We start from the raw sequence: 23,573 nt of genomic DNA, 5'->3' as shown, positions 1-23,573 counted from the left end.
TGAGGTGTACTCTACCTTGGCAAGTCTCCTTACTGGCCAGACTGAAGCACGTTGTCTACACTCTGCCTGAAGCAGAGCAAGGCTTTTCCTGCAGGTATTTTCCCTGTTTTCCCTACTTTCTGAGCCACTGGGGCGATGGTCTCCCTCGTGTTCCACATCCCGGTGCTGAGGCAGGAGAGAGGAAGAAGGGAGAGGGTAGAAGTGGAGCAGTGATGAGCCGGACTTGAGCTAGAAGAGGAAGGTGGAGGACGTTAGCTTAGAACAAAGAAATCCTGAGTTTGTTCAGGGGAAAATGGCATGCAGTTGTGTAACTGGGGCTTGTATCGCAGAGCAAACATCCAGGGTGGGTATGAAGGTTCGCAGGCATTTCTCAACGCTCCGTTGCTTGACTTTGCAATCCTAATATTCTCTTAGTGGAGCTTTTTATGTAATAATACATTGGCATAGATCAGAACTGAGCACCAGGATGCATGGACCTCCTCCTCGCGGTTTTATACACCGCGGTGTCCTTGGCACCTTGACAGCTGTAGGTCTGTCTCTGTCACGCATTGTGCCTACCTATTGCAACATGCCCGTAGCGAGCGCACCGTTCAGACTCCCCTAATGCCTAGTCATAACAGGATGGATTAAGAACGGCATTTCAGCCTTCCTGAAGAATTTCCTTGTTTTTGCTGGTCTCAGGCCCATAGAGACACTGCAGGCTCACAGGATCTCACTTGGTGGTGCTGCCCCTGAGGGTGTTTTGGGAGAACTTTTTTGCTTGTGTGACAGCGACTGCAGCCTGCAAGCTGTCATGCATGCTCTGTGTGCCCAGGAGAAGGGACAAGAATGAATACAGCTTCAACTAATACTCACCCCAAAGTTTCTGGACAGTAATACTATGACACTTCTATCTGTAAAATGCACCTTTTGCCATGCATCTGAAATTACAGGTGTGTCCAGTAGTGATATCTGCAGGAAAAGAACAAAAGAAATAGCCTTTGTTCATTTTTTTTTCCCATTACAACATGACCAAAAACCAAAATGGTGCTTTAGGGGAAAGAGGTATGGGGCAGCATCTCCACATCTGGTGGTCAAAATGGAAAGGAAAACATCTTGCCAAGACCTCTCTGGTCCTCAACACCCCAAGAGATGACCACTGCCACTTACAGGAGCTGCAGTAGGGCTTGAGTGCGCCTGGATTTAAAGGATGGGGACTGAAGTGCTTTGCCCACACAGCCTTCTTGTTCTTCTCTTGTCAGCCCCAGGATAGTGGGGACACTTTCAGCCCTCTGGCCTGTGCCACAGCAGACCCGAGTCTTTGCACACTAGTGTTCCCAGCCTGCTCTCAGAAAGCTGCTTAATTGCTGCTAAGGGAAAACCTGCTTAAACCTGACACTTCTTGTATGCTTTGTGACCTAAAATATGGCTGTATTTAGCTCGAGTCCTCGCTCCAGCAGGCAGGATGAGGAGAACACAAACGTGCAGTGGCTGGTAGTGCCTCTCGGCTTCTGTGACACGCCACCTTGAATCCAGAAGAGCTGACCAGAAGTGACCCTTCTGGAGCCCTGCTGTGCCTGTGGGGGCCGGGCAGCAGGCAGGACGTGCCTGCCTGTGTGCAGGGGCTGCTTCCTACTGCTGCATTGCAGGAGTGCTTGCTTGACCAGAGCCACTCTTAACCCCGTAACAACACAAATTTCTTGTAATGGCTTCCCCAGCGGTGCCCTTCTGGAAGGGTGGAGGTCTCCTGGCAACGTATGTCAGGCTACTTTAAAGCTGTGCGATCTTGTAAAGAGAGACAAATTCAGTGTGAGGTGCCATCGCAGAGAGTGCTCACTTGCCGTTTTCTCTGTAAACCTTTCTTGGAAGTAGTTTCCCTCCATAACATTTCTCCCGGTTGAACACAACAGCCTTTCTTAGGAGAGCAGGATGGCCAGTGCTCGTTGGATCAGAGCAAAGCATTGCCCTGTAACTGGATCCAGTGTCTCTAGATAAGACTTGAGATAAGCCTTAGCTCTTCACCAGCTGCTCTCCTTGGAAGAACAATCAAGGCCTGAAGCCCTCCCTCCTTTCCCACCCCCCTCGAGCCACATTGTGGTGGGGTGTAAGGACTTCTCCACCAGCTGAAGGGAGGCTTGGGCGTGCCAGACATTACGTAGAGCAGGAATCTGACCAAAGACAGGGTGAAGTATGCTTTTATGTATGCTCGGGGTACAGTCTTGGCCCCGTGGATGTTCATGGCAGCGTTCCCATTGACTTCATTGAGTCGGGAGGTTGCCCTTGGCTCCACTCTCTTTAATCAACGTATGCTAGTGGAGGGGAGAAGGGAGGAGTCTGGGGCATACTGTAGCCAGAGCAAATGTATGAAGCTTCTCTGGAGGCGGTGGTGATGTGGGAAGAGAGGGAATTTGCTGCCCTCCTGAGTAGCAACTTATGTAAACAGTTAGCTTTGGTCCAGCGTGAGTAAAGCATTTGAGCGAGTGACACTAAGCCTGTGTAGGTGAAAAGATTTTGTCAAAGCACGGAACAACACAAAACCCTTCCCATCTGGTAGAAATGTTCTTGAAGTGCAACCTGGGATCTAAGGGAGCTTTTTTGGTGTGTTAACTGTTGCTGGCATGGGCTCAAGTGGGACTGAATAGTGGGATCTGAGCTATGATTGCTCCCCTGGATAAAACTCTGGTCTCTCGTGGGGGACTTTCCTTCCCACATTTGTTTAGAGTAGGCTGATTTGTGGAGGCCAGTAGCCTGTCACGCTTAGGGAAGCCCCAATGGGAACAGAATTGGGATCTCATTTTTCTGGTCTCCCCTGGTGTCACTTACATCCTGTGTCAGCAGGAACATGATTCTGGATTACTTTATAAACAAGCTAGTTGCATAAAATTACCCCTGAAAAAACCTCCTGATCCTTTGACCTCAATATTGTTTATCAACCTAGAGCAAACCCAGAATGGCTTGCAGGCTTGGGTCCAAATCCAGGAGTAAAATGAAGATGATCTTGTCAGATGACTTGGTTTTAGCCACCACCCCATCCTCTAGGAAGAGGCCTGCTGAGGTCTCAGTACCGTTGTTCAGCTCCTTACTTACTTGTAACCTAACGTTTTCTTGTGTGTGTGGCTGCTGTAGCCTGATGTGGATAACGCAGTGGAAGCAGCGAAGGCAGCGTTCCAGAGGGGGTCTCAGTGGAGACAGATGGATGCCTTGAGCAGAGGACGGCTCCTACACAAGCTGGCTGATCTTCTTGAGCGAGACAGAGTCATCCTGGCAGTAAGTACTGTGACTGGTGAGCAATAATAAACCAGCAGTGGCTGTAACTCAGCTCCATCCCTCCGGTTTTGCTGCATCCGTATCTCATGTCACACTGCTTCTAAGGACTCCCAAGAAAGAAGGAAGCCCACAGAGAGGTCCCACCTTCTAGTTCCTCATTTTCCTGTGCTCATTGCTGTCATAGGCTACCTGATCCAGTCTTTGCCCTGGACACCAGGGAAGGCCAGACAGCTTTTTCAATATCTGCAGTCACATCCATAAAACCTTCCTGGACTAATCTGTCCTTGTCTTGCCCTGGGCTTTATTATTCCAGTCCTGTTATTTAGATTTCAGTGCCTCTGAAAGGGAACCATAGTTCAGACCTGACTGAATTCCTGTCCTTCCTCTTCCCTACAGGAGTAAGGGATTTGGCCCTGTCCTTTGAGTCTAGGGTGAAGAACAGTGACACTGTCTCCCACTCAGAAACAACAGTGGCACAGGCCCAAGCTTTCTCTCCTTGGTCGGATTGGAGCTCTGACTCTGTGTATTCTCTGGAACTGGATGCACTCCCTGACTTTTCTTCCTCCCTATATGAATCCAGGCGGGAGTCATGGCTTATCTTCCTCTTTCTGCAGGAGGATTTTGGGGGTCTTAGAAGAAGTCTGTTAGCTCTCCATACGTGAGTTCTCCAAAACCTTGGCTAGTTACTGAAGTGATTGCAGATGTCAGTGCTTAAATTTTTAAAGCAATAAACATATTAATTCTTGGTTTAACAGTCATCAATGTTCATATGTCCACCAGGTTAGGAAGTATTTACATATTAAAAAAGCAAACAAACAAACCTGCCTTGATCCTTCTTTATTATAAAGATGCAAGGCCAGTTTGACTTCTTTTCAAATTTCTTTTCAAATTGCTTCCCCTAAAATGGGGGGCTGGGAAGAGAATTTTTCCCTTGTTGGATGTCATCCAAAGATTGAAATGTGTGTAAGTGGGAACTGGTGCTTTCCCCACTGAACGTCCTGGCTCAGGAAAATCTCTTTATAGCTGTGAAGCTGTGTTAACTTGGACTTCTGCACTGAAGAGCTATTGCTAATGGTTCCTCATCCTGTCCTCTCACGCAGAATAAGGAGACTAGGACCTGAATTAAAATGTGCTGCGGTTGGCAGAGGCCTTTAGACTATGTGGGACGTGTATACCTTTCAAATTGTGCCCACAGATCTCTTTATCTCTCAGCTTTGAGCTGATGCCTGTCCATACTTCACCTGTTCAATGCAGTACTTTTGTTGTGCTCATCCTGGGGAGTATGGCACTCATGATACTCAGTGCTGTTATATGCAGAAGTTCCTGAGCTGTTGTCCCAAGTCTGTACTTGCATGAGCTGAGCCTCTTTCCCCCAATACATTGTCTCTGAACCACATGGCAGTCTCCAGTTTCAGCAGGACAGAAGCAAAAGCTCCAGGTCTGAAGGCAGTTCTGGCCGGCAAATAAAAGGAAATGTGTGTGTGTATGTGTGCATGAATACACCCTGTTCATTTTCTGCTCATTTTTTGATGCGGCTTCAAAGAAGCCTCCTTTTTCCATAAACCAGGACACTTATTTCAAGCTTTCTGCTGTCCTTCTGATCTGGGAGGGCTTGTTTGGCATTGTTATTTTCACTGCAGAAAACCAGCCCTAGCTGCCTTGGCTGCATGCTAAGTAATGACTTATAAAAATCAGTCGTTTTAGCAGACATTCACAGTGGATAACAATCCTAGGCATTCCAAGGGGAACGTCTGTTTGAGTGCTGTTTGGACCCTAATGTCTGTGGAAGATGACAGGGTATGACTTCATTTGTAAACAAAGATGTTTCAATCTACCAAGGGATAGTGCTTCCTTTATGGATGTGCTGGCCACTTCCACCACCGTGCCATTTAATGACCTGAGTAGAGAACAAAGCCTTCACTCAGCTAACGTCCAGAACAACGAGAAGGATGCGGGCTGAGACTGGGTTTCATTTAGAGCTGCTCAACATCGGCGCAACTTCAGTGAAGTAACTTCTCCCTTGCACTTAAGCACAGTTCTGAGCCCGAAGGTTACTTTACTAGATCTCTAAAAAATGTGTTTTCTATCATCCTGTGGATAAGAGGCTTTTCAGAGGTTGCTTTTAGGACTATGAACAGAAAAAAATAGACTTCCAAATAAAAGGAAAATGGGTCAGACTGATTTCAGTGACACCATCTGGAATCCAGAACATCTGTGGCAAGAGGGTCAGATACAGCGAAGCCGTGACACTTGCGTAACTTCTGAGCGGTGCCCAGACCACAGCCCCGAATCCCACCCACAGCTGCCTTCTGGGGTCTTCCAGAAGATGCGCCTTTATTGCAATCACTGAACAAAGCAACTTGTGTGTGTATCAGGGTTACTGGGTCTAGTTGTCTCCTTTCTACCTTATATTAACTAGATTGTTCCTTAAATATAAGGTGAGGGAAGGGAACTCCATGTCTGTGCCATGAGACAAAAGAAAATTGAGAATTTTTCTGAAAGTTCTTTTTTGAAGAAAAAAATATGGAAGTGTCTGATGGTACATTTAATTATTTTTTTTCAGACTCTGGAAACAATGGACACAGGAAAACCTTTTCTGCAGGCTTATTTCATTGACCTGGAAGGTTGTATAAAGACACTTCGGTATTATGCTGGATGGGCTGATAAAATCCAGGGTAGAACTATCCCAGTGGGTAAGTTTCTTCAGACCCAGTGTCAGAGCTGGGAAGGGAACAGGCTTCATGGAGCAGGTTGAGAGGGAGATGCATGGAACGATTTGCTTCTGAAAACCTGCAAAGGAAGGTGTTCCCTTTCTATCTCAGGATGCATTTTAAGTAGGCACGTTTTGGGATTTAAACTCACAGGAGAACAGCGAATGCCTGGAAGGATCTTTGGAAAATAATGGATGGGCTCTTTAGCTTTTTTGTTTTTTTTTAACAGAGAAACCTTTTTGCATTTAACATTTAGGCTATTTAGAGTGTTTTCAAAATCAGCTTGTTTTGTTCCTGCATGCAGGTGATCCGCAAGGGTGTATGAAGGAGAAGGGCAGGCACTGCACACAAAAATTAATCACCAGAGGAAGGGCTCTGAAGGGCTGAACTAGTTCAGCCTGTGCAGTCAGCAAAGGGTCTAAAGTCAGTGATGGCAGTCATACAAACTGAGGTCTGTCACCCTCATCCAGAGTAATGTGAAGCTTTGCCTTCTGGATATTGGTCATTGGTCCTGATTGGAGATCGCTTTCAAAAACTATAATTCACATTCACATTTTCTCTCAGATCTTCCCAGTGAAACTAGATTTTATGCAAAAAAAGAATGTATAAGGAAGATGTCCTTCCCGCTGTCCTTCCCACTTTCTTTCAGAAAGTGTAGTATTTTAAGACGAATGGTATTAGTTTACTCCCAGAGTTTTTTGTTTTTGTTTTTTTTTTTTAGTGTGATTTCTTACCAGAAATGCAATTCCTCTTACAACGAATGTGATCCCTGTGCAAAACAGGTTTAAGAACTTACCCCTCAGGGAGACGAGTGCTTTGCTTCTTTCATGAGACACCATCTGAATGAAATTTGTGCTTGCTCTTCAACGTAGTAAGGAGTTATCCTCCCCTGAGCCTCAACACGGGGAGTCTGCGGAAGGAATTGACCCACTGGTTTTAGAAGGCTCCACTGTGCACGCGAGCAGTGTTTGGCTTTTGAGCTAACACAAGACCTATTCTCAAACAGGTCTTCATCCATCTGGGGTATCCCAGAGGCTTGAGTTAAGATGAGCAGATATAGGCTTCTTTGTCTAATGTGGTTTTGGTTCTGTCCCCAACCTTTCTGTGTGCAGTCACCTTACACTGTTTCTCTAGAAGCAAGGATTTTGACTGTTGTGTTATTTTTTCCCCTTTATTCTTTTGTTTTGCAGATGAGAACTTTGTCTGTTTCACCAGGCATGAACCAATGGGGGTTTGCGGAGCTATAACCCCGGTAAGTAACAGTGATGGTGCCCAGAATCTCTCTTGGAAATGGAAGCGCAGTGCATGCACGCTTCCCATCTTATGCTGCAGCCATTTGCTTCCTAGTTAAGTACAGCTGTTCTGCAGGGAACTCCCATTTCAGTTGCCTGATGTAGTTTCTTGTTTTACCCCCATGCCAATTGCTCTTGGCAGTGCAAAGTCCTCTGCAATGGAAGGGTGGGTCTCCTAATCAGATGCTCTGTTCCTCTCTAAGGCTGACAGCAGTCACCAGAGACCAGTCAGAGCTCTCTGACTCTTCCACTGCTAGGACAACCATCTTGTCATTACATGTGCTAGCTTCTTGCTGCCTAGAGCTGATGCATAGTTTTGAGTTTTAAATCATATCCATTATTAATAACCCCTGGCAGTTCTCTGAGCTTCCTGTGATTAAATCTCACTGGATACAGTTCTCTTTTTTCTTTGAGGTCTCATTCTCTGCTGAGGGGACAGTGTGGCTAGTTCTTGGAATGCCTCCAGTTTTAGTGTGCATTGCTTGCTCTGTTTAAAGAGCCAGCTAGAAAGGCTTTACAGCTACATGGGAGACATAGTTTGTTCCTGTATGGTTGTAAAATGCTTTGAACATGGTATCCTACAGGCCATGAGGCAAATGGTGGCATGCCAAGATTCTTTGGATACTTAGATCAGTAGAGTCCATGGAAGATTTTGACCCTTGGGATGAGGTTATAGGAGAGGCCGAATGAGATGCATGTGGGGTTGGGGATTTTCTGGACCCTGGGAATACCAGGTCTGGACCGGTTCCCAAAGACATCTGGATAAATTTTGCCTTTTTCTTCAGCTGGACTGAGCTTGTATCCCCGGTGATAAGGTGGTACGGTCTACTTAGCCCTGCGAGGGTGAGGCAAACTGGGAGGTGGTTGATACTAATTATCAGACATTTGACTTAATGACTTCTGCACAGCCTTTCTGGGTGAACAAGCAATGTGACTGCTCATAAGCAGCTAGAATTTGTGACACAAGATCAAAACATCCGATTCCTCACTGATGATCATCAGTGTTGTGAGATTAGCTATCATCAATTAAAAGGTATCTCCCTGTCATCCTTCAGCTACCTTTGGCACTCAGCAATGCTTTCAGAAATGATAACTTCAAAAGCCTGCGTGTAGGATATTTTGGAGGGCCACTGTAAGGGGAAATTGTGGGACTCTTACTGTTTCAGGTCGACCTTATATCAGCAATAAATACAATAGAAAGACCAAATATGTCTCAGGTTCAACAGTGTTTGCAGAAAGGATGATTGGGGTCAACAGAACCACATCTGTTTCCAGTTTACTTAGAATAACTCCTCTCAATTATTTTCTTTCCAGTTTGATCTCTAACATGAACAGTCAGTGGATGTGTGTATTCCTCCTTGATACCAAGGGATTCTGTCACTATTCTGCATGTCTCCCTAGACCAGTTAACAGTCCTCTTGTGGCTTGACTCTATTTAAACTAACCTTCTTATCAAGGGAAGTTCTTAGAAAGTGCAGTGTTTGACTGAACTTTATCCCAAGGTGATGTCATCAGCAGCCCTGATGACCTTTTCTAACTTACTTTCACCAGCCATTCTCCAGCAGATAGATCCTGGTAGAGTTATGTCATACTCTGAAAGTGTAGAGAAGTAGTGAAGGTGCAGATGGCCTAAGATGAGAATTAAGACCTTCAAGAAGGCTTAGGAAAAAAAGTCAGATGGGCAAATTGTGGGATGTGGCCTTTGGAGATCACTGAAATGAAACGGGTCTGGGAAAGAGGGAGAGATGAGCTGAAGAACAGCACGTTAGACTAAATTCCACTTTGTCTCAGGGCTGCTGGGTTAGAACAGAACTCATCTCTTAAAAGCTACACTGCTAATTTATTTGCAAGTGTGAATTTGTGGATTCCTAACATATTTGGCATCTTTGTTGATAGCTGAAGGCCTGTGGCTTGAGACTTGACAAGAAGTCTCCTTACTGTTGGCCTGCTTCCATCATCCCTAAAGCAGCATTAATTATTTTTAATGAAGAAATCCTTCCTGCTGCCAAATGACCTTTCCTGAGATTCAGTGTGAGCTAGATTTTCCACTTCTTGCTTAGGTTCCAAGATCTACAAATACCCATGAACATGAAAGAGATTAGCACAGAGGAAACTGATGGGGACTGGTTCCTAATTCCAAAAAAGAGAACTAATTGGAAAGGAGCAATTTACAATTTGAAGGGAGAATAAGAGCTGCCCTGGATTTCCATGACTGAACACCCACTGGTTTCCTAGTTATAAACTGGAAATGAATGATATTGTATAACTCCTAACTATTCAGACAATACCTAACACAGAAAAACTGAGTTTCTTTCATTGAGCAGTTTCTCCCTATAATTCCCCCGCATACGGATGCTGTACAAAAATGATGCATCAGAACGCTGCCTCCAGCATGGTTTCTGTGAACAGCCAAAATCCTACATGAAATGTGATCAGGCTCCTGTAAAGAATGAGGGCACATCATGCAAAGGTTTGGTCAACTTCAAGGATTAACTTGAGAACTGCCAATGGTATTTGGGATCTCAGGGGGAATCAAGGAGGCACTCTGTAGTCTGTGCAAATGCAGTATTGTTAGCACTTTTCTGTGTGGCTATATTCCCAGTTGCTTGTTTCTCCATGAGCTGCCTGAAGGTGGGGGAAATGCTGTGTGGAAGTGAGTAGGGGTCTCATCCAACTGACCTCTTGTGCTCTTGCAGTGGAACTTCCCATTGCTGATGCTTGTTTGGAAGATGGCACCAGCACTGTGCTGTGGAAACACTTTGGTTATTAAACCAGCTGAACAAACGCCTCTGACATCGCTGTACATCGGCTCGCTGATTAAGGAGGTAAGGAAATCTGAACAGCCCGTCTACGTACTGTTCTTCTAAGATTGTAAGTAAGACTATAATTTGAGTTGGTGCTTTTATTCCTCTGCTCTGTCTTCCCCTCTCCCAAATGAGGGAAAGACTGCAGCTCAGTTTTATTAGGCAATGAGGCAAAAAAGAGTGTGATAGATAACAGTGCTGTGTTTGTAGCGTTTTAAAGTGAGATAACTAAGACAGAGTGAGTGCCATGTGAAACAATTCTTCATATTTATGTGGCTTATAGAACAACTTAGCTACATCTGGCCTTTAAAGCCAATTCCTATACTGACACAGAGGGAAGATCATAGGCTGAGACTTCAAAATGTTGTTTTAGGTCTTGTCAGGTAGGGATCCCAGGTGTCCTCAGATATTTATCATATGGAGGCGGTAGAAGGTGCACAGTACCTTTTGGGACTGGTTAGTAAAATGTCAGCTCCTATATCTAATTATGTGACTAACTGTGAGCAAAAACTAAAGGGTTTGGAGGTATGCTTTTGCCTCTCAACTGGAAAAGCCTGTTAGGCTCAGTCTAATAGGGATGATTCTATCTGTTCTTGGCTTAGCCTGGGAGAAAACAGAAGGGTATGCTAATAAATTGACACCTAGGGCTCCTCTGCCTGGAAAGGCAATGCAAAACTACTACCACTTAGGAACCTCCTACAGCTAATTGACTTAATAAGATCACACAAGATGAGTGACCATAGGGTGCATTTATCATGACCTGCCACACCAGTGATCTTTTCACTCTGACATACAGTTCCCCAAACGCAGGTATAGCATTTCCCCAGAAGAACCATTCCGTTCTGTTGCAATTAATTTTTTGAGCTGAAAATTCAAGCTGTTTCTTGCAGCTAGTTTACACTTCAAGGCAGAAATGTAATTAGAGCAGAATAATTTTATTTGAAGATATCCCTTTCTCCATCCAAAATTAGCTACATTCCTTGCAGGTTTTCAGAACAATAAGTTCAACTTTTTCGTTTTTAATTCTTGGTAGGATGCAGAAGATGTTAACACACAAGCAGAACTGTGATACAATTAATGAAATAATTTTGGGCCCACCAAAATATTTTGGCTTTTATTTTTGCTGAAAAACAGAAGAAAAATCTACCTCAGGGTGACCTGAAACATTTTTTTGCTTCCTCGTGGCTTTGCTGCTGACTCCAAACACCATTACTTGCACAGTTTGACATGCAACGTTTTCCTGAAAACTCATTAGCCAAGATGCAAACTCTATCAAATTCTCATTTATCGTTGTTGCATCCATAGGAGAATCAGTCTGCCCTTCTAATTTATTGAAAAAAAAAATCTTACCAAAGTAATTTTTCCAAGGTAGCACGTAAGCAATTTCTTCCTTTTTTTTCTATATTAGGAAGGAGCAGCTGCATTAATTGAGATTCTTTTATTAAAAAGCCATGTGAAATGAATTGGACGTTTAATATCTTGCAATTCCATTGTTAGTAAATTCAGGGAAAACAGCCTGTGCAATCAGTAGTAGGGAAGGGCTAGCCTAGAAGAGCATAATCCTTGAAACTCTTATTTCAGGAAGTAAAAAAAACAGACCAATAAGTTCCACACTTTTTCTTGCACTAGAATTTCATCTAAAGTTTTGCCATTTGTCTCTTTTGGCAGAATGACTACTTGGCTAATCTAGGTTGTAAATGCGGTGGAAACTGGCATAAGTCTATTACCATCTGCTCTTGTATTCCTGTTTTATTAGCCCCCATCATCTAGTGAGATTTTACTGACTTCTTAATCCCTCTAGCCTCTGAAGAACCACAAATGTCAACCTTTGTTCAAAACAAACTTTCATGCAGTTACCCCTTGGCTCCAGCTGCACGGCAGTAGCTGAGGGCCAAGTTTGGCCAAAAGACTTGCTCTCTTTTGATTTTGAACTGGGACTCCTCCAAGAATTCTTATTGAATCTTGGCATTTCCTAAGCATGGCTGTTATTTTCACCCACATCTACTCCAGCTGGTAGCACGCAGCTCTGTTACTGGAGAGTCTGGAAAACAGGGATGTATCTAGTATGGGCTCCTTCCCTGCAACTTGCAGTTTTTAGGTGCTGCATGCACCTTGAAGTACTTTATCATGCACTAGGCACATTAAAGATGTGGGTTTTTTTGCATATCTGTGCTTTGTATGTTAATAGGGAAATGTATATTTGTGCCCTGAACTTGATTTCAGTGAGATTAGTAAAATGAGGTGATGCTGTTGATTATTCAAGAATTAAGGTGTTTTGCTCACTTATCTTGTGTGAGGCTACAAAGGTGAATGGGGTTTGCACAGCCTTCCTATAAATGCTGTAGAAATGCTTGCAAGGGAAATGCTTTGTAGGAGTTACTGTGATTGTTTTTAAGGTTTCTCCTCATCCTTAAGAATACAGTGCTACTAATTCAAGCTTCCTGAAAACTGAACTGCAGCTCTCAGGAGTGCAGATATCCTTCAGAGTGCTCAAAATCCCTCTCTACAAAGCTGTATTTAACCTCTGTTTTAGGTGGGTTTCCCTCCAGGTGTGGTGAACATTGTGCCAGGCTATGGCCCCACAGCTGGAGCTGCTATTTCTACCCATCACAGTATTGATAAAATTGCTTTTACTGGATCAACAAAGGTAGGTAATGGATTTCTGATAAAACACCTGCTGTTTCTCTTTGCATTCTCTCCTAAGACAGCACCAATGAAATATCGGTAATTTCTGTGTTACCAGCTCTATTTTCCATCACATTCCATGTAACAGGATTTCTCAGAAGTGTTTGGGATTTGTCTTGGTCAGGTCCCTCTGCTTTTGCTACTGATTCTTACTCTAGTGAAAGTCCCACCTCTGTAAACTGGGTTTTGCCAAACTGCCACATTTCTTCATAAGAACTGTAAGCAGCAGATGTTCTGACACAAGGTAGGATAGTCTACAGGAGAGGCTGGCAGGGATTTAACATCATGTCATTGACCTGATGGAGCTTCTGGGCAAGATTGCCTACTAATCCTGCCCTGCAAACGTGTGCAAGTGGAAAACATGTCAGTCAGGGCCCCGAACAATTCTTCCTTGGCTTTAGTTACCACTGAGGAACTAGGACTTAAATAAAAACATGGCCCTGTGCCCACAGCTTCCTCTGCTGATGTGGATGGGATTAACATTTGAGCTTCTCTTGAGACCTGCACAGTGAAGCACCTTCTATTCATTTTTTTCCTGCGTAAATAGCTACAGCTGCCTTGCTTAGGAGAGAGATGGAAGTGAGGCCTCTGCAGTATCAGGCACCTCCAGCCATCCTCTTCCGTGCCTATGTGGGGGAAAAGAATGTATGGCTTGGCCTAGTCCATAGAATTGAGCACAGCTGTGACATGCAAATAAATTTGTCTCCAGTAACAAGTGCTGCAAAGTCTCAGGAAAAAGTGTGCTTAGAAACGTGAATGTTTTTCCACTCACTGCTCTAGATTTTCCTTGCAACTTATACACGCACCCGGAAGACGGGGCAACGTACAAAGAATGGAAATGCTGACACCAATAGGTACAACCGAGGCAGATATAGTCTCCTCACTTGTATTTTCTTGAATAACATTATTCTTGTCAATCATTCGCTGAATTCGTCCATTCTTATGCCTGTCCTCATAATTGCAGAGTGTAATCTAATTGCTTAATTATGACAAATTACCTCGAATAGTATCTTGGTCAGTAAAGGTAACTCGTAAAACACTCAAAAGCTGTTGCATTTAACAACAGTACCATCTAGTGGCTTTGTGTACTTGTATTAGCTGCTTAGCTTATCCCGAAGGAGAAGGTGTGTTAAGCCTCCGTTTCTGTACAGAGATCATGGGAACAAACAAGAACACAATAAAGTAAAAGTTCACAGTGAGGTTTTACTCTCTTGATAGTTGGTGTAATCTAGAAGCTTATTCAGGTTCATGCTGGTCTCCAAATCCTAGATCAGAAACTTTTAGCTAGGATTAGATGCTGGCTATGTCAAAACAATAGAGCTTATAGACTCATCCAGCCCACATGGATCTGTTTGGGTTTTTAATGAAAAAGGAGTATCCAGTGGATTAGGGGAGAAGGAAAACCTCAGCTGCTGGAGCCCATAGGCAAAAATCTCCTATAGAAGCTGTGCTTGTCTTCCTAATCCATGGGTGTGCAGGAAACACCAAGGGAGACAGATTCTTCACTAATGCATGTGTAATTTTGAAGTGTTTTCTTCCCCCTCCACCCATCTGTGAGTTCAGCTGCACCTCTGCAGTATTTGCAGCATAATGCTACTGTTTCTGAGCCAGGAAGTGAAGCTAATTCAAAATACATTTTGACTTAGTTTTTAAGCCCCAGTTTGGGCTCAGGGCCAGCCTGGAAATGCTGATCACAAACTCCACGAGAGTTTTCCCGTCTAGATTTATTCCTTTCCCTCAGCCTGTTAACTTGCTCCTCCTCGGCCAGCTAGCCTGTAGCAATACCTCTTGTGAAGCTATGTTCCTCTGCAGCATGATGCATCACTTTTTCTTCTCTCTCTGGGTCTGGGCTGCTGGGTGACTAGAGATGATCTGTACTGCTAGGTTTAGGAGTCCTGCTTGAGTTACAAAGGCAAACCATGAGAAATGCAGACCTAGAACTGCCAGCTAGCTGCTGCATGCTTTACTTTCTCACAGCTTCCCTGCAGGGCAACAATATTTTTAGGCAGAAAGGAAGTTAACTGCCATACGCAAAGGTAAGATACAAGAAGAACAGTTACAAAGTGAAGAAATTCAAATATAAGGTCACGCTTAAAATGATAATAATAATAACCTGCCTTTACAATGGAAACTCCCAGAGTGTTTTAATGCAGATTGTCTCTAATAAAATTAGATTACTAAATGGTACTGACATTTGATTTATGCCCTTCTTGTGAGGAATTCCATCTCATAAAAAGGGAAGATAAATTGCTGTTTTGGTGTTAGCAGTATAAAAAAGAAATAGCATAGTCAGAATTTGGGAAAAACATTTTTTCTGGGGGAGGTGGAGAGGAGAAATTCCCTTAGTTTGACATTTGGATTAAAATCTGGAAGCAGACTTAATCCTTCCCTGTGGCCAGATAAATTCCACCAGATCATCAGAGCAGGCTCCTGTGAAGAGAGCGCTACAGCAAAGCTAGGCAGAGTTTATCCGTTGCCATCCTCAGGTATTGCCTAGGAAGGGACATATCTCAGCCACTCGTGTGCATGAAGCAGCTCAGCCTAAACTATCAGAAAGACGTAGGTTTCTCCTAAATGTCAAAACCTCTCTTTGGCTTTCTGGTACTGGAGTGGTAGCAGATAGGAACAGCCAGTTTTTATCACTGTGTTGTCAAATTCTACTTGAAGAAGTTTAATTCCTCATTTTTTAAAATAAAACATAATCCTTGGAGCCCCAGTGAGTGCCAGTGTCGGTCACTACCTTGCAGTGGGTGGGAAATGCCTTGTTCTGCAGCTCTGGGTAGCAGGTAGCTTCAGAGCGCAGTTCCTGTAGCTCTCCCACATCACCCACCATTTCAGATCTGCCTAAAACAGACATTAATTCTGGGGCTGCTTTTAACCCAGCTCATCACAGCAGTAGGAAACTCAAGGCATTTAAGAATCCCTGACTTCTACCTGTTCAGCCACCCACTAGGCTTTTTTACTTGCTAGCATCTCACATGACGCACTTTAAGGCTTTCAGGAGAAACAGCCCGTGTCCTCTTTGTGTCTCAATGCTACAGGTCGGAAAACTGATCAAGGAAGCTGCTTCCAAAAGCAACCTCAAAAGGGTGACGTTAGAGCTTGGAGGAAAAAACCCCTGCATCGTGTGTGCAGATGCTGACTGTAAGTATCGGCTGCTGTGTTTATTTGCTGTAATACACCAGGTGTGGTGCTTTTTGCGTGCCTCTGCTGTCCTTTGGCCATCAGTATGCTGGTGTTTGCTGCTTCCTTCACCCCAAAGGCTAGAGAAAACCCCTGTCCAAGAGCAGGACAATGTTGTGCTGCACTTGAGCTCTTCCCTAGCACAGGGTCCTTTCCCTGAAAGAATGAGCAGACCATTATCCTGTTGTCTCCCCTGGGGATGGCTGTAGTTGCAGATAAATCTTGCTTTTGTGTGTCTTTTCTATTGTGGTGCCTTCTCTTTGGTGGTACTGCAAGGCCTGAGCCAAAAGGTGGGGAAAGTAGTTTCCTAAAATGCAGCCCTATGCAGGCATTCATACGACAGGAAAGTTTCATAGGTCCTCATCTAATCCAGAGCTCACCTCTGTCCTGGGGGTCTGCACAACTCGTTTTGCGTAGTACATTGGGACTGTGTGAGTAGCCCTAGGAAATATATGTAAGCTGTGGCCACTAAAGGGATATGAAAATCCTGTCTGGCTTGGGAAAATACTCTCCCCTGTCCTGTGGAGGTTGAAAGCCAGGGGTACTTGTGCCATCTGTTAACGGTGAGTATTGCAAGGAGCTGGTCTGAGCTGGCTGTGCGACAGAAGGGCATGCTGCTTTCTAAACAGTCACCACTGAAACGAGTCTTCAGGAACCGACGTGTGGTATCTAGGGATCCACGTCTCAGTTCCCACAGTGGAGAAAACCTAGTTGCTGCCCTCAACGAGTCCTTGTGAAGAAAGTATCTGTGGCTGTGGCCAACTAGACACAGACAAAAGGCAGGAAGGGGGGCGGAAATAATAAGAGAGCTGGGTCTGAGGGCAGTGTGAGGCCGTGTGAGTGTCTTCAGAGGGTGTGGACCATTGTCAGCATTTTTTAAGAAGGCTTTCAAAAGAGAAAGGAAAAAACAAGTTTGGAAACACTGAAGGGCTGAAACTGTGCATGTGGTAACGCTTTTTCCTCCTGGGCCGTGGTGCAGTGGACTTGGCAGTGGAGTGTGCCCATCAAGGCGTGTTCTTCAACCAAGGGCAGTGCTGCACGGCGGCCTCGCGCGTGTTTGTGGAGGAGCAGATATACCCAGAGTTTGTCAAGCGCAGCGTGGAGTATGCAAAGAAGCGACTCGTTGGAGACCCCTTTGATGCCAGAACTGAACAAGGGCCCCAGGTAACCGTGTGCCTGAGAACAGTCATTGTTTGGTTATTGGTTGCGTTTTGGTTTAATTTTCCTTGTGTAAATATTATCCTTGTGAATATGGTCCCAGCAGAAGCCCAGAGGGTGAGTAATGTATCATGGCTTTATTTTTCTCTCTATTTTAAATACCAATCAATCACAACTGTTGAAATGTTATGTTGTAATTTTTTAAACACAAATGTATTTAATTCACTTCTTATCCAGCTTTATGGAAGGGGCTGCCTCCCTGGTACAGTAATACAAAGCATGTTGCAGCGAGGAACAGCGACGCACAGATGGGTGCAGCTGCAGAAACGACCATTCAGCTACTTGGCTGTGCTGGTGATGACAAGTAGTTAAAACCCAGAGACTCCTGAGTCCCCACTTTCCCTCTCCTCCTCTGCCCCGCTTCTGATCCTTTGGAGAGGTTTCAGCTGAATTAGCAGGAAGAACCATGCCAAGCTGATGTCACAACCAGTTTTGTCAGTGCTTCCAGAGCCTTCGTCTTATTTCTTCCTTTCAAAGCGATTTCAGCTGAAGTCGAGAGCTCTGGAGGAAGATGATCCTTGAGTCAGATCTTCTGCAGGGCCACTGCTTGCTTCCAAAAATAAAGGGGGAATCCCAGAAAGCTATAGCCCAGGCCTCCTGTTCTCAGTACTGCACTGTGAGATTTTCTTCCTTGATGCCATATGGGACCCCTCAGTGAGGGGATGACCATGGGACATCTGCCTCCCCTTATCTGGAGCTCTAGGCCCATTCACACTTGATCTGGGCAAGGGAAATCTTAATTGTGTGTTCTTATCTATGGGGAATAAGGCAATGTACATCCTCAGATCATTCTGGTTCTGCATCTATCCCTGTAACTGGCCTAGAAAGAGATTTCAAACTGCTCAGCATTCTTAGGGAGATAATCCTGTGTTGGAGCTTGCTTCAGCAGAGATGAGCTGACCCTCAAACTATCACAGGGTCTACTCTTGCCTTCTGTTAAGAGCTCTCAGCTTTATTTCTTTTGTTTGTTTGTTTGTTTGATATAATATCATCCTAAGCCTTACACAGCTCTTAGTAGCAGTGAATGAGTTGCATTAATAATTAGTCCTGTGAGGACCATGCTCATCTGGCTGCTCTGACAAAGACCACTGACTTGATGAGAGCAGCCCCTGAAATCGTAGGAAGTGGTAGTGGGGTTTTAAAGGGTGAAACACCCCGCACTGGGCAGAACATGTAGAACTGGGCTGCTTCTTTCAGCTCATCCTTGCCCTCAGTACTCAGCAGGCTGGCTGAGCACCACGCTCTGGTATCGCTGCTGTGATTTAAGGGAGACTGCAGACAGAGCTGTAATTGAGGGTAACAGTAAGTACAAATAGAGTCTGGCCAGGCTGTAAATATGGCATGTATGCCCTCTGTCCCTGTTCTGGCTTGCCTGTGGGTGGGAGAGATAGCACCAATGTGCACATACCTGAAGTTCTCTGCATGCAGCTGTCAAGTCCAGGATGGAAAAGTGTTGAGAAAGTGGAAGGAAACTGCGAAACCCTAGGCTTTCATGTGGCTCCCAGTGCAAACCACTTCCTCTGCAGCTATGGTTGCTTTCTCTCCGGAGCCTGTTGTAAGATGCAACACGCAGAAATTCGAGCAGAAGAGAGAAATGATGTCGTGTCACAAGGGTTTAAAATACCTCCAAAGTAGCAAAGATTCACACCTGCCCACAAGCTACCGTTGAACTGTAGTTTCCAGACCAGATTTCTCCTCTGTTCTTGAAGTAACCTGCTGCGCTGTGAGGAAGGGGGTTTTCTGAAGTGATGGAGAAAGGAAGAGTCACTAGGAGAAAAAAATCTCTTCCTCTTGCCCTTCATCTCTCTACTTTGGGCCTTAGTTTCCTTAGATCCAGGTCATTGCTTTTACTCTCCTTCTGTGGGTCAGAGGATGAACAAAACCTGTACGGAGGCTGCTGTATAGCCCCCGTTCTGGGACGATCACTGGCTTAGACGCCAGCAACGTGAAGAAGTTGGAGCCAGCCCTTAGGCTCTGGGGTTTGTAGCCCATCATCTTTTTGGTCCTTCACCAGCTCTGGGTGCTTTTAGCCAGACAACGGGACCAGGAACTTAAACAGAGCTCAAAAAGCGTGAAATAGGAGATTCTCTGCAGCCCGAGCTCTGAGCTGGTGCTGTGTGAAACCAAGCTGAGCACAGTGCTCTGGGTAGCTGCAGGGGACACCCTGGAGAGGGACAGACAGTACTGTTCTGTGAGAACTTGATGTAAGCTAGTCCTGGAAAATTGGGCCTGTCTGCAGCTGTTCCTTCCTATATTGTACCGCGTTTATAAGCTAGATTGGGGAACTGGCTGATTCAGGGCTGAACCAGCCTTTTTGGAAGTGAGGAAGAAACGTTTTAGTCGGATCAGTTTCCTGATATGTATTACCGTGCACTGGCATGGATGCTTGTGGCGTGGGTATAGGGAAAATACTGTGTCAGCTGCAATATTGGGTTATGTTGGTATAAACTGCGCTTCTCCGATCAAAATTAAGTCAAATTTAAACAGTATTAAGTTTAAATAGAAGTGAGGCATGCTTCTGATGTGACTTCGCCAAAGCTCACATGTGTCTGACTGTGTTGGCTGGCTGGAATTCAAAGGACACCACAAGAGACCTGAAGGGTAATCAGGGCTGTTTGAGTAAAGTGCCAACCTCAAATAACAGACCAAGGGCACTTTTCAACTTCGGATTCCTGTGAGCTGTATCATAGGAAAGAATAAAGTAAATCTGCACAGATGGCAAGCTGGTTAACCAGAGCATTTACAAAGCTGTGAACAGCAGACTGCGTTAGGTAAGACTAAGGTCCTGGTGGACTAGAACAGGGATTAAATCAGAACAAGACTAGGCTAGTTTTCTTGCCGTAAAACCCCAAATACTGGGGTTTCTGGACTATAAAGGATGGTTTACAGGAAGAAAATAAGCTCTAAAGCTGCTATGTGGTACTTGCTAGCCAGAAGTTATTCAGCCCAAACCCCACTGCTTGAGTTTTGAGACGGTGAATATTTTTCTTAGATCGTAGATGTTTGTGGATGTTAGGATTAAAGTTTGAAAGTAGAATGTGTGAGTAGAAAGAGTGTGTGTCAGTCAGTTGGACACAGTTGTGGGATTATTCTGTAGGACTACAAATGCTAGGCTTGGAAAAGGAAAAACCGCGTCTTGCAATCTTGAATTAAATGAAGCAAGACGTGAAGATTTGGGGGTTCTCAGCATTACAGCGATCTTTTAAAAGCCTTCCTCTTTTTTGAATTAGATGGACAAAAAATAGAATTTGCTCTACTAGTGTGTTTTTAATAGAAGGCAATAGTCAAACCATAAATAATAGTGGAATAGGGAACAGAATTTAAACAAGCCTTGTAAGCTCTAGTTACAATGACAAACAGTTCCACCCTTGCATGTCATTTTTACAAATGTTTTCTTTCCCCAGTGTCTTTTCATCTAACTGTAGTTTGCCTTGCAACAAGTTACAGCTGTATAAATATCCTTGTTTTGTTTTCTGTGTTGTGAAGTGGATGAACTGGATTGGTCTGGATCACAGACATGCCAGGATGGAAAGCAGTTGCAGATATTTTCAAATTATTTACATTCGGCAACTAAGCAACCAGGCAAAGAGACAATATGCGTGACACCTGCCAAGCTTACTTATGTGACACCCTGTATTCTACATGAGGGCACGCATTTCTTTGTGCGGTAGCATGTATCAAGTGTTTTCTCGGGTAGCATCATAACGCACGAGAGAACACGAGCACTTACTGCAAGCTGTCCACAGCGCATGTGATATGCACATCTGTGTGGCAGGAGATGTGCTGTTCTGGCTTTGCTGTGTACCAGAAGTACCCTAAGGACACCCTCCTGAAGCTTTGATATTTGTCTAAAAGCATGAAAACTTGGATTGTGTGTGGCCAGGATTAGCAAGGGACAGGATATAGTCTGTAATCTGGAGGAGTCGAGCGTGGAACACTCCGTGTAAACAGTCCCAACTGGCAACTGGCCCTGCCAAAATAAAAGCAGATGTGTAGGGAGGGGTACTGAACCAGCACAAGCATTCGGTGATAGCTGGCATTCAGAATCACCTCCCAGGCAACCATGAGCCACTGGTGGAGCCTTTTATTTAATTCACCTCCATGGATTTATTGATTTTGTTTGTTTGAACATCTCCATTAGTCTTTTCCTACCTGCAGCATGCTGTGAGGAGGTGTTTCATTGCTTAATTATGCATCGTGGAAATAGCCGTGTTCCTTTGTTTGAAACCTGGCAGCACCTGCAGTGCAATGCTGCACGTGGAGCACAAAAGAAGGACCGGTACTGGTCAGTACTGGGCTTCTACACCTCTCCCCAGCACGCGACCCACTGTGCTGATGGAGGGATGTCTCCTGCCAGTGCAGAAAACCGAAACATCCTGGGATGCTACTAGTCTCTGAGATCCTCGAAAGGTGATTCTATTTTTACAAATACGACTTCAGTGCAGTAGTTGCTCTGAAGTCACCCGAGTGACCAGCTGCCGGCCAGATGTAGCCCCGTTCACTATGAGCCTTTGAGCTCTGGGGTTCACCCAGTTCATTGTAGTGTGAACCTGTTTATCTCACAGTTGGACTGTTTGTCCAGAAGGATGCTATGAGGGACAATTAGTAGGTCCCAGAGCTGGTGTGAAGTGAGCCATGGAAATGCGTGTCTGGGATGCAGCGGAAGGGAAAGTGAAGAGACTCCCTCCATGTGGCAGCAAACTATTAGGTTAAACTACCATATGTACCTTCACCTTCTGTTTTCTGTGGCTCAGGGTGATGCCTATCTCCTGTCTTTCATCGTGCTTATTGCCTGATTTGCAGTCATAGATGAGATGTAAATTTACCTGCTCTAGCAGTGCCCTGCAAACATGTCCCTGGATATACAACGTGGCAGCAGCAGGTCTCAGCCTCTGGAACAGCGATGGTAAATCACTGATGTTTTCTGTCTTTTTGTCTGACAGATTGACCAAAACCAGTTTGATAAGATCCTGGAGCTGATAGAAAGCGGGAAGAAAGAAGGTGCTAAGCTGGAGTGTGGGGGTCTTGCCATTGAAGACAGAGGCTTGTTTATAAAACCCACTGTGTTTTCAGAGGTCACTGACAACATGCGTATCGCCAAAGAAGAGGTACGGTACAAGTCACCTGAACCTTTAAATGCATTCCCATGATGTAAATGGGAAAGCAGCTGTAGAAAAGAGGTGTGGTCATGGTTTGAAGTGAAGACATGAAAGGAGAATAGAAATTTCACATATTTTACTTATTACGACAACCTAAAAACTGTGAAATCCATATTCTTCTGATGAAGTGTCTGCAAGGTGAGCTTGAATCCGGAGGGGGGGGGGGGGGAGAGGATGTGAGGAGGAGAGCAGCACAGGCAAAAATGCTGCCAAAATATTTTAGCAGCATTTTATTCTTTTGTGCAACTAATGGAGTGCCTGCTTGCCAGCCATTTCTACTGCCTTGCTGCTTTCCCCCATTTTATTTTGTTTTCCAAAAGTGAAGTAGCCCTGTGAGTGTGTTCACTGTACAGTAACAAACCCACATAAAAATCTAGTAGGTATCATTACCTGAAGGATTTTTGGTCTCATTTCAAGAGAACTTGATATAACAGAAAATAAAAACAAACGCCTTTTCTAGATGTAGCTGCTGTAAATGCTATTTGTGAATAGTGATGCTGGACTGGTTTCTGACAGAATCCTAGATTTTAAAGCTCAGTAAAAATAACTGAAGTAGTGTCAGACTGGAGCAGTTCAATGTTGCCCTGTAGTTTGGAAGGTTTTCTGAAGACAGAATTATACACTCCTTCTCTGTACAGACTGATGGCTGTGTGTGCCATGCTCTCACACACCTCCTACTGAGTAAACTTGAAATTGCTTAGCTGATTTCAGTACATGCTGATTCCAAATGATAGAGGAGAGTATGACGTGTGTTCTTGATCCGCTTCTTTGTAAAAAGGAGTTGCTTTATCGCAGAAAGAGGGAACGAGGACTCTGGGACCTGAAGCTGGTGAGCAGGGAAGGAATGGCCCTGCTATGCTGCTACTGAAGGACATTTCTCAAGTAGTGTTAGCGTCTGAAATAATCTCAGATTCTCTTCCCATGGTGAAATCCCCTGAGACTGACCATTTTTTCCCAATAAGAAGTATGGTCAAAGCCAGCAAAATGCAGATCTAATACTCTGGCTTCCATTATCCATATGCAGAAAAAATGAACAAGCTGCATGTGATTAGATCCTGTGATATTCCTTTGAAATATAGTTAATCTACTTTTCATCATGTTCCCCAATGGAAAATAAGTAGCTGCTGAAGTCCAACTGGCACTTGTTTTTTATAGTTTAGCCTAGTGCATTTTATGGGGCTGCTTACTGTTAATTCCCGACAAAATATTTAGATGTCTCAGATCTGCCGCAGAATCTCCAAGGAACCTGGGAAAGATATCAGTCAGTCTGGGCAT

At 44.5% G+C, this 23,573-nt stretch overlaps 1 protein-coding gene across 2 annotated transcripts in view; it reads left to right on the top strand.

Moving 5' to 3' along the window:
* The window catches only part of ALDH1A3 (aldehyde dehydrogenase 1 family member A3), a 37,112-nt gene that overhangs the window by 7,098 nt on the left and 6,441 nt on the right, over nt 1-23,573 (top strand). For both annotated transcript variants that reach the window (XM_083849744.1, XM_083849745.1), the window contains 8 exons: nt 3,106-3,246; nt 5,810-5,939; nt 7,148-7,209; nt 9,946-10,074; nt 12,587-12,700; nt 15,780-15,882; nt 16,901-17,085; nt 22,083-22,247. In XM_083849744.1, the coding sequence (XP_083705870.1) occupies nt 3,106-3,246; nt 5,810-5,939; nt 7,148-7,209; nt 9,946-10,074; nt 12,587-12,700; nt 15,780-15,882; nt 16,901-17,085; nt 22,083-22,247 (1,029 nt within the window). The remainder of the gene's footprint in view (nt 1-3,105; nt 3,247-5,809; nt 5,940-7,147; nt 7,210-9,945; nt 10,075-12,586; nt 12,701-15,779; nt 15,883-16,900; nt 17,086-22,082; nt 22,248-23,573) is intronic.

Source organism: Anser anser (genome assembly GCF_964211835.1).
Source record: "Anser anser genome assembly, chromosome: 10".
In the NCBI taxonomy this organism is placed as follows: Eukaryota; Metazoa; Chordata; class Aves; order Anseriformes; family Anatidae; genus Anser; species Anser anser.
This window is presented reverse-complemented; position numbering and strand designations above follow the sequence as displayed.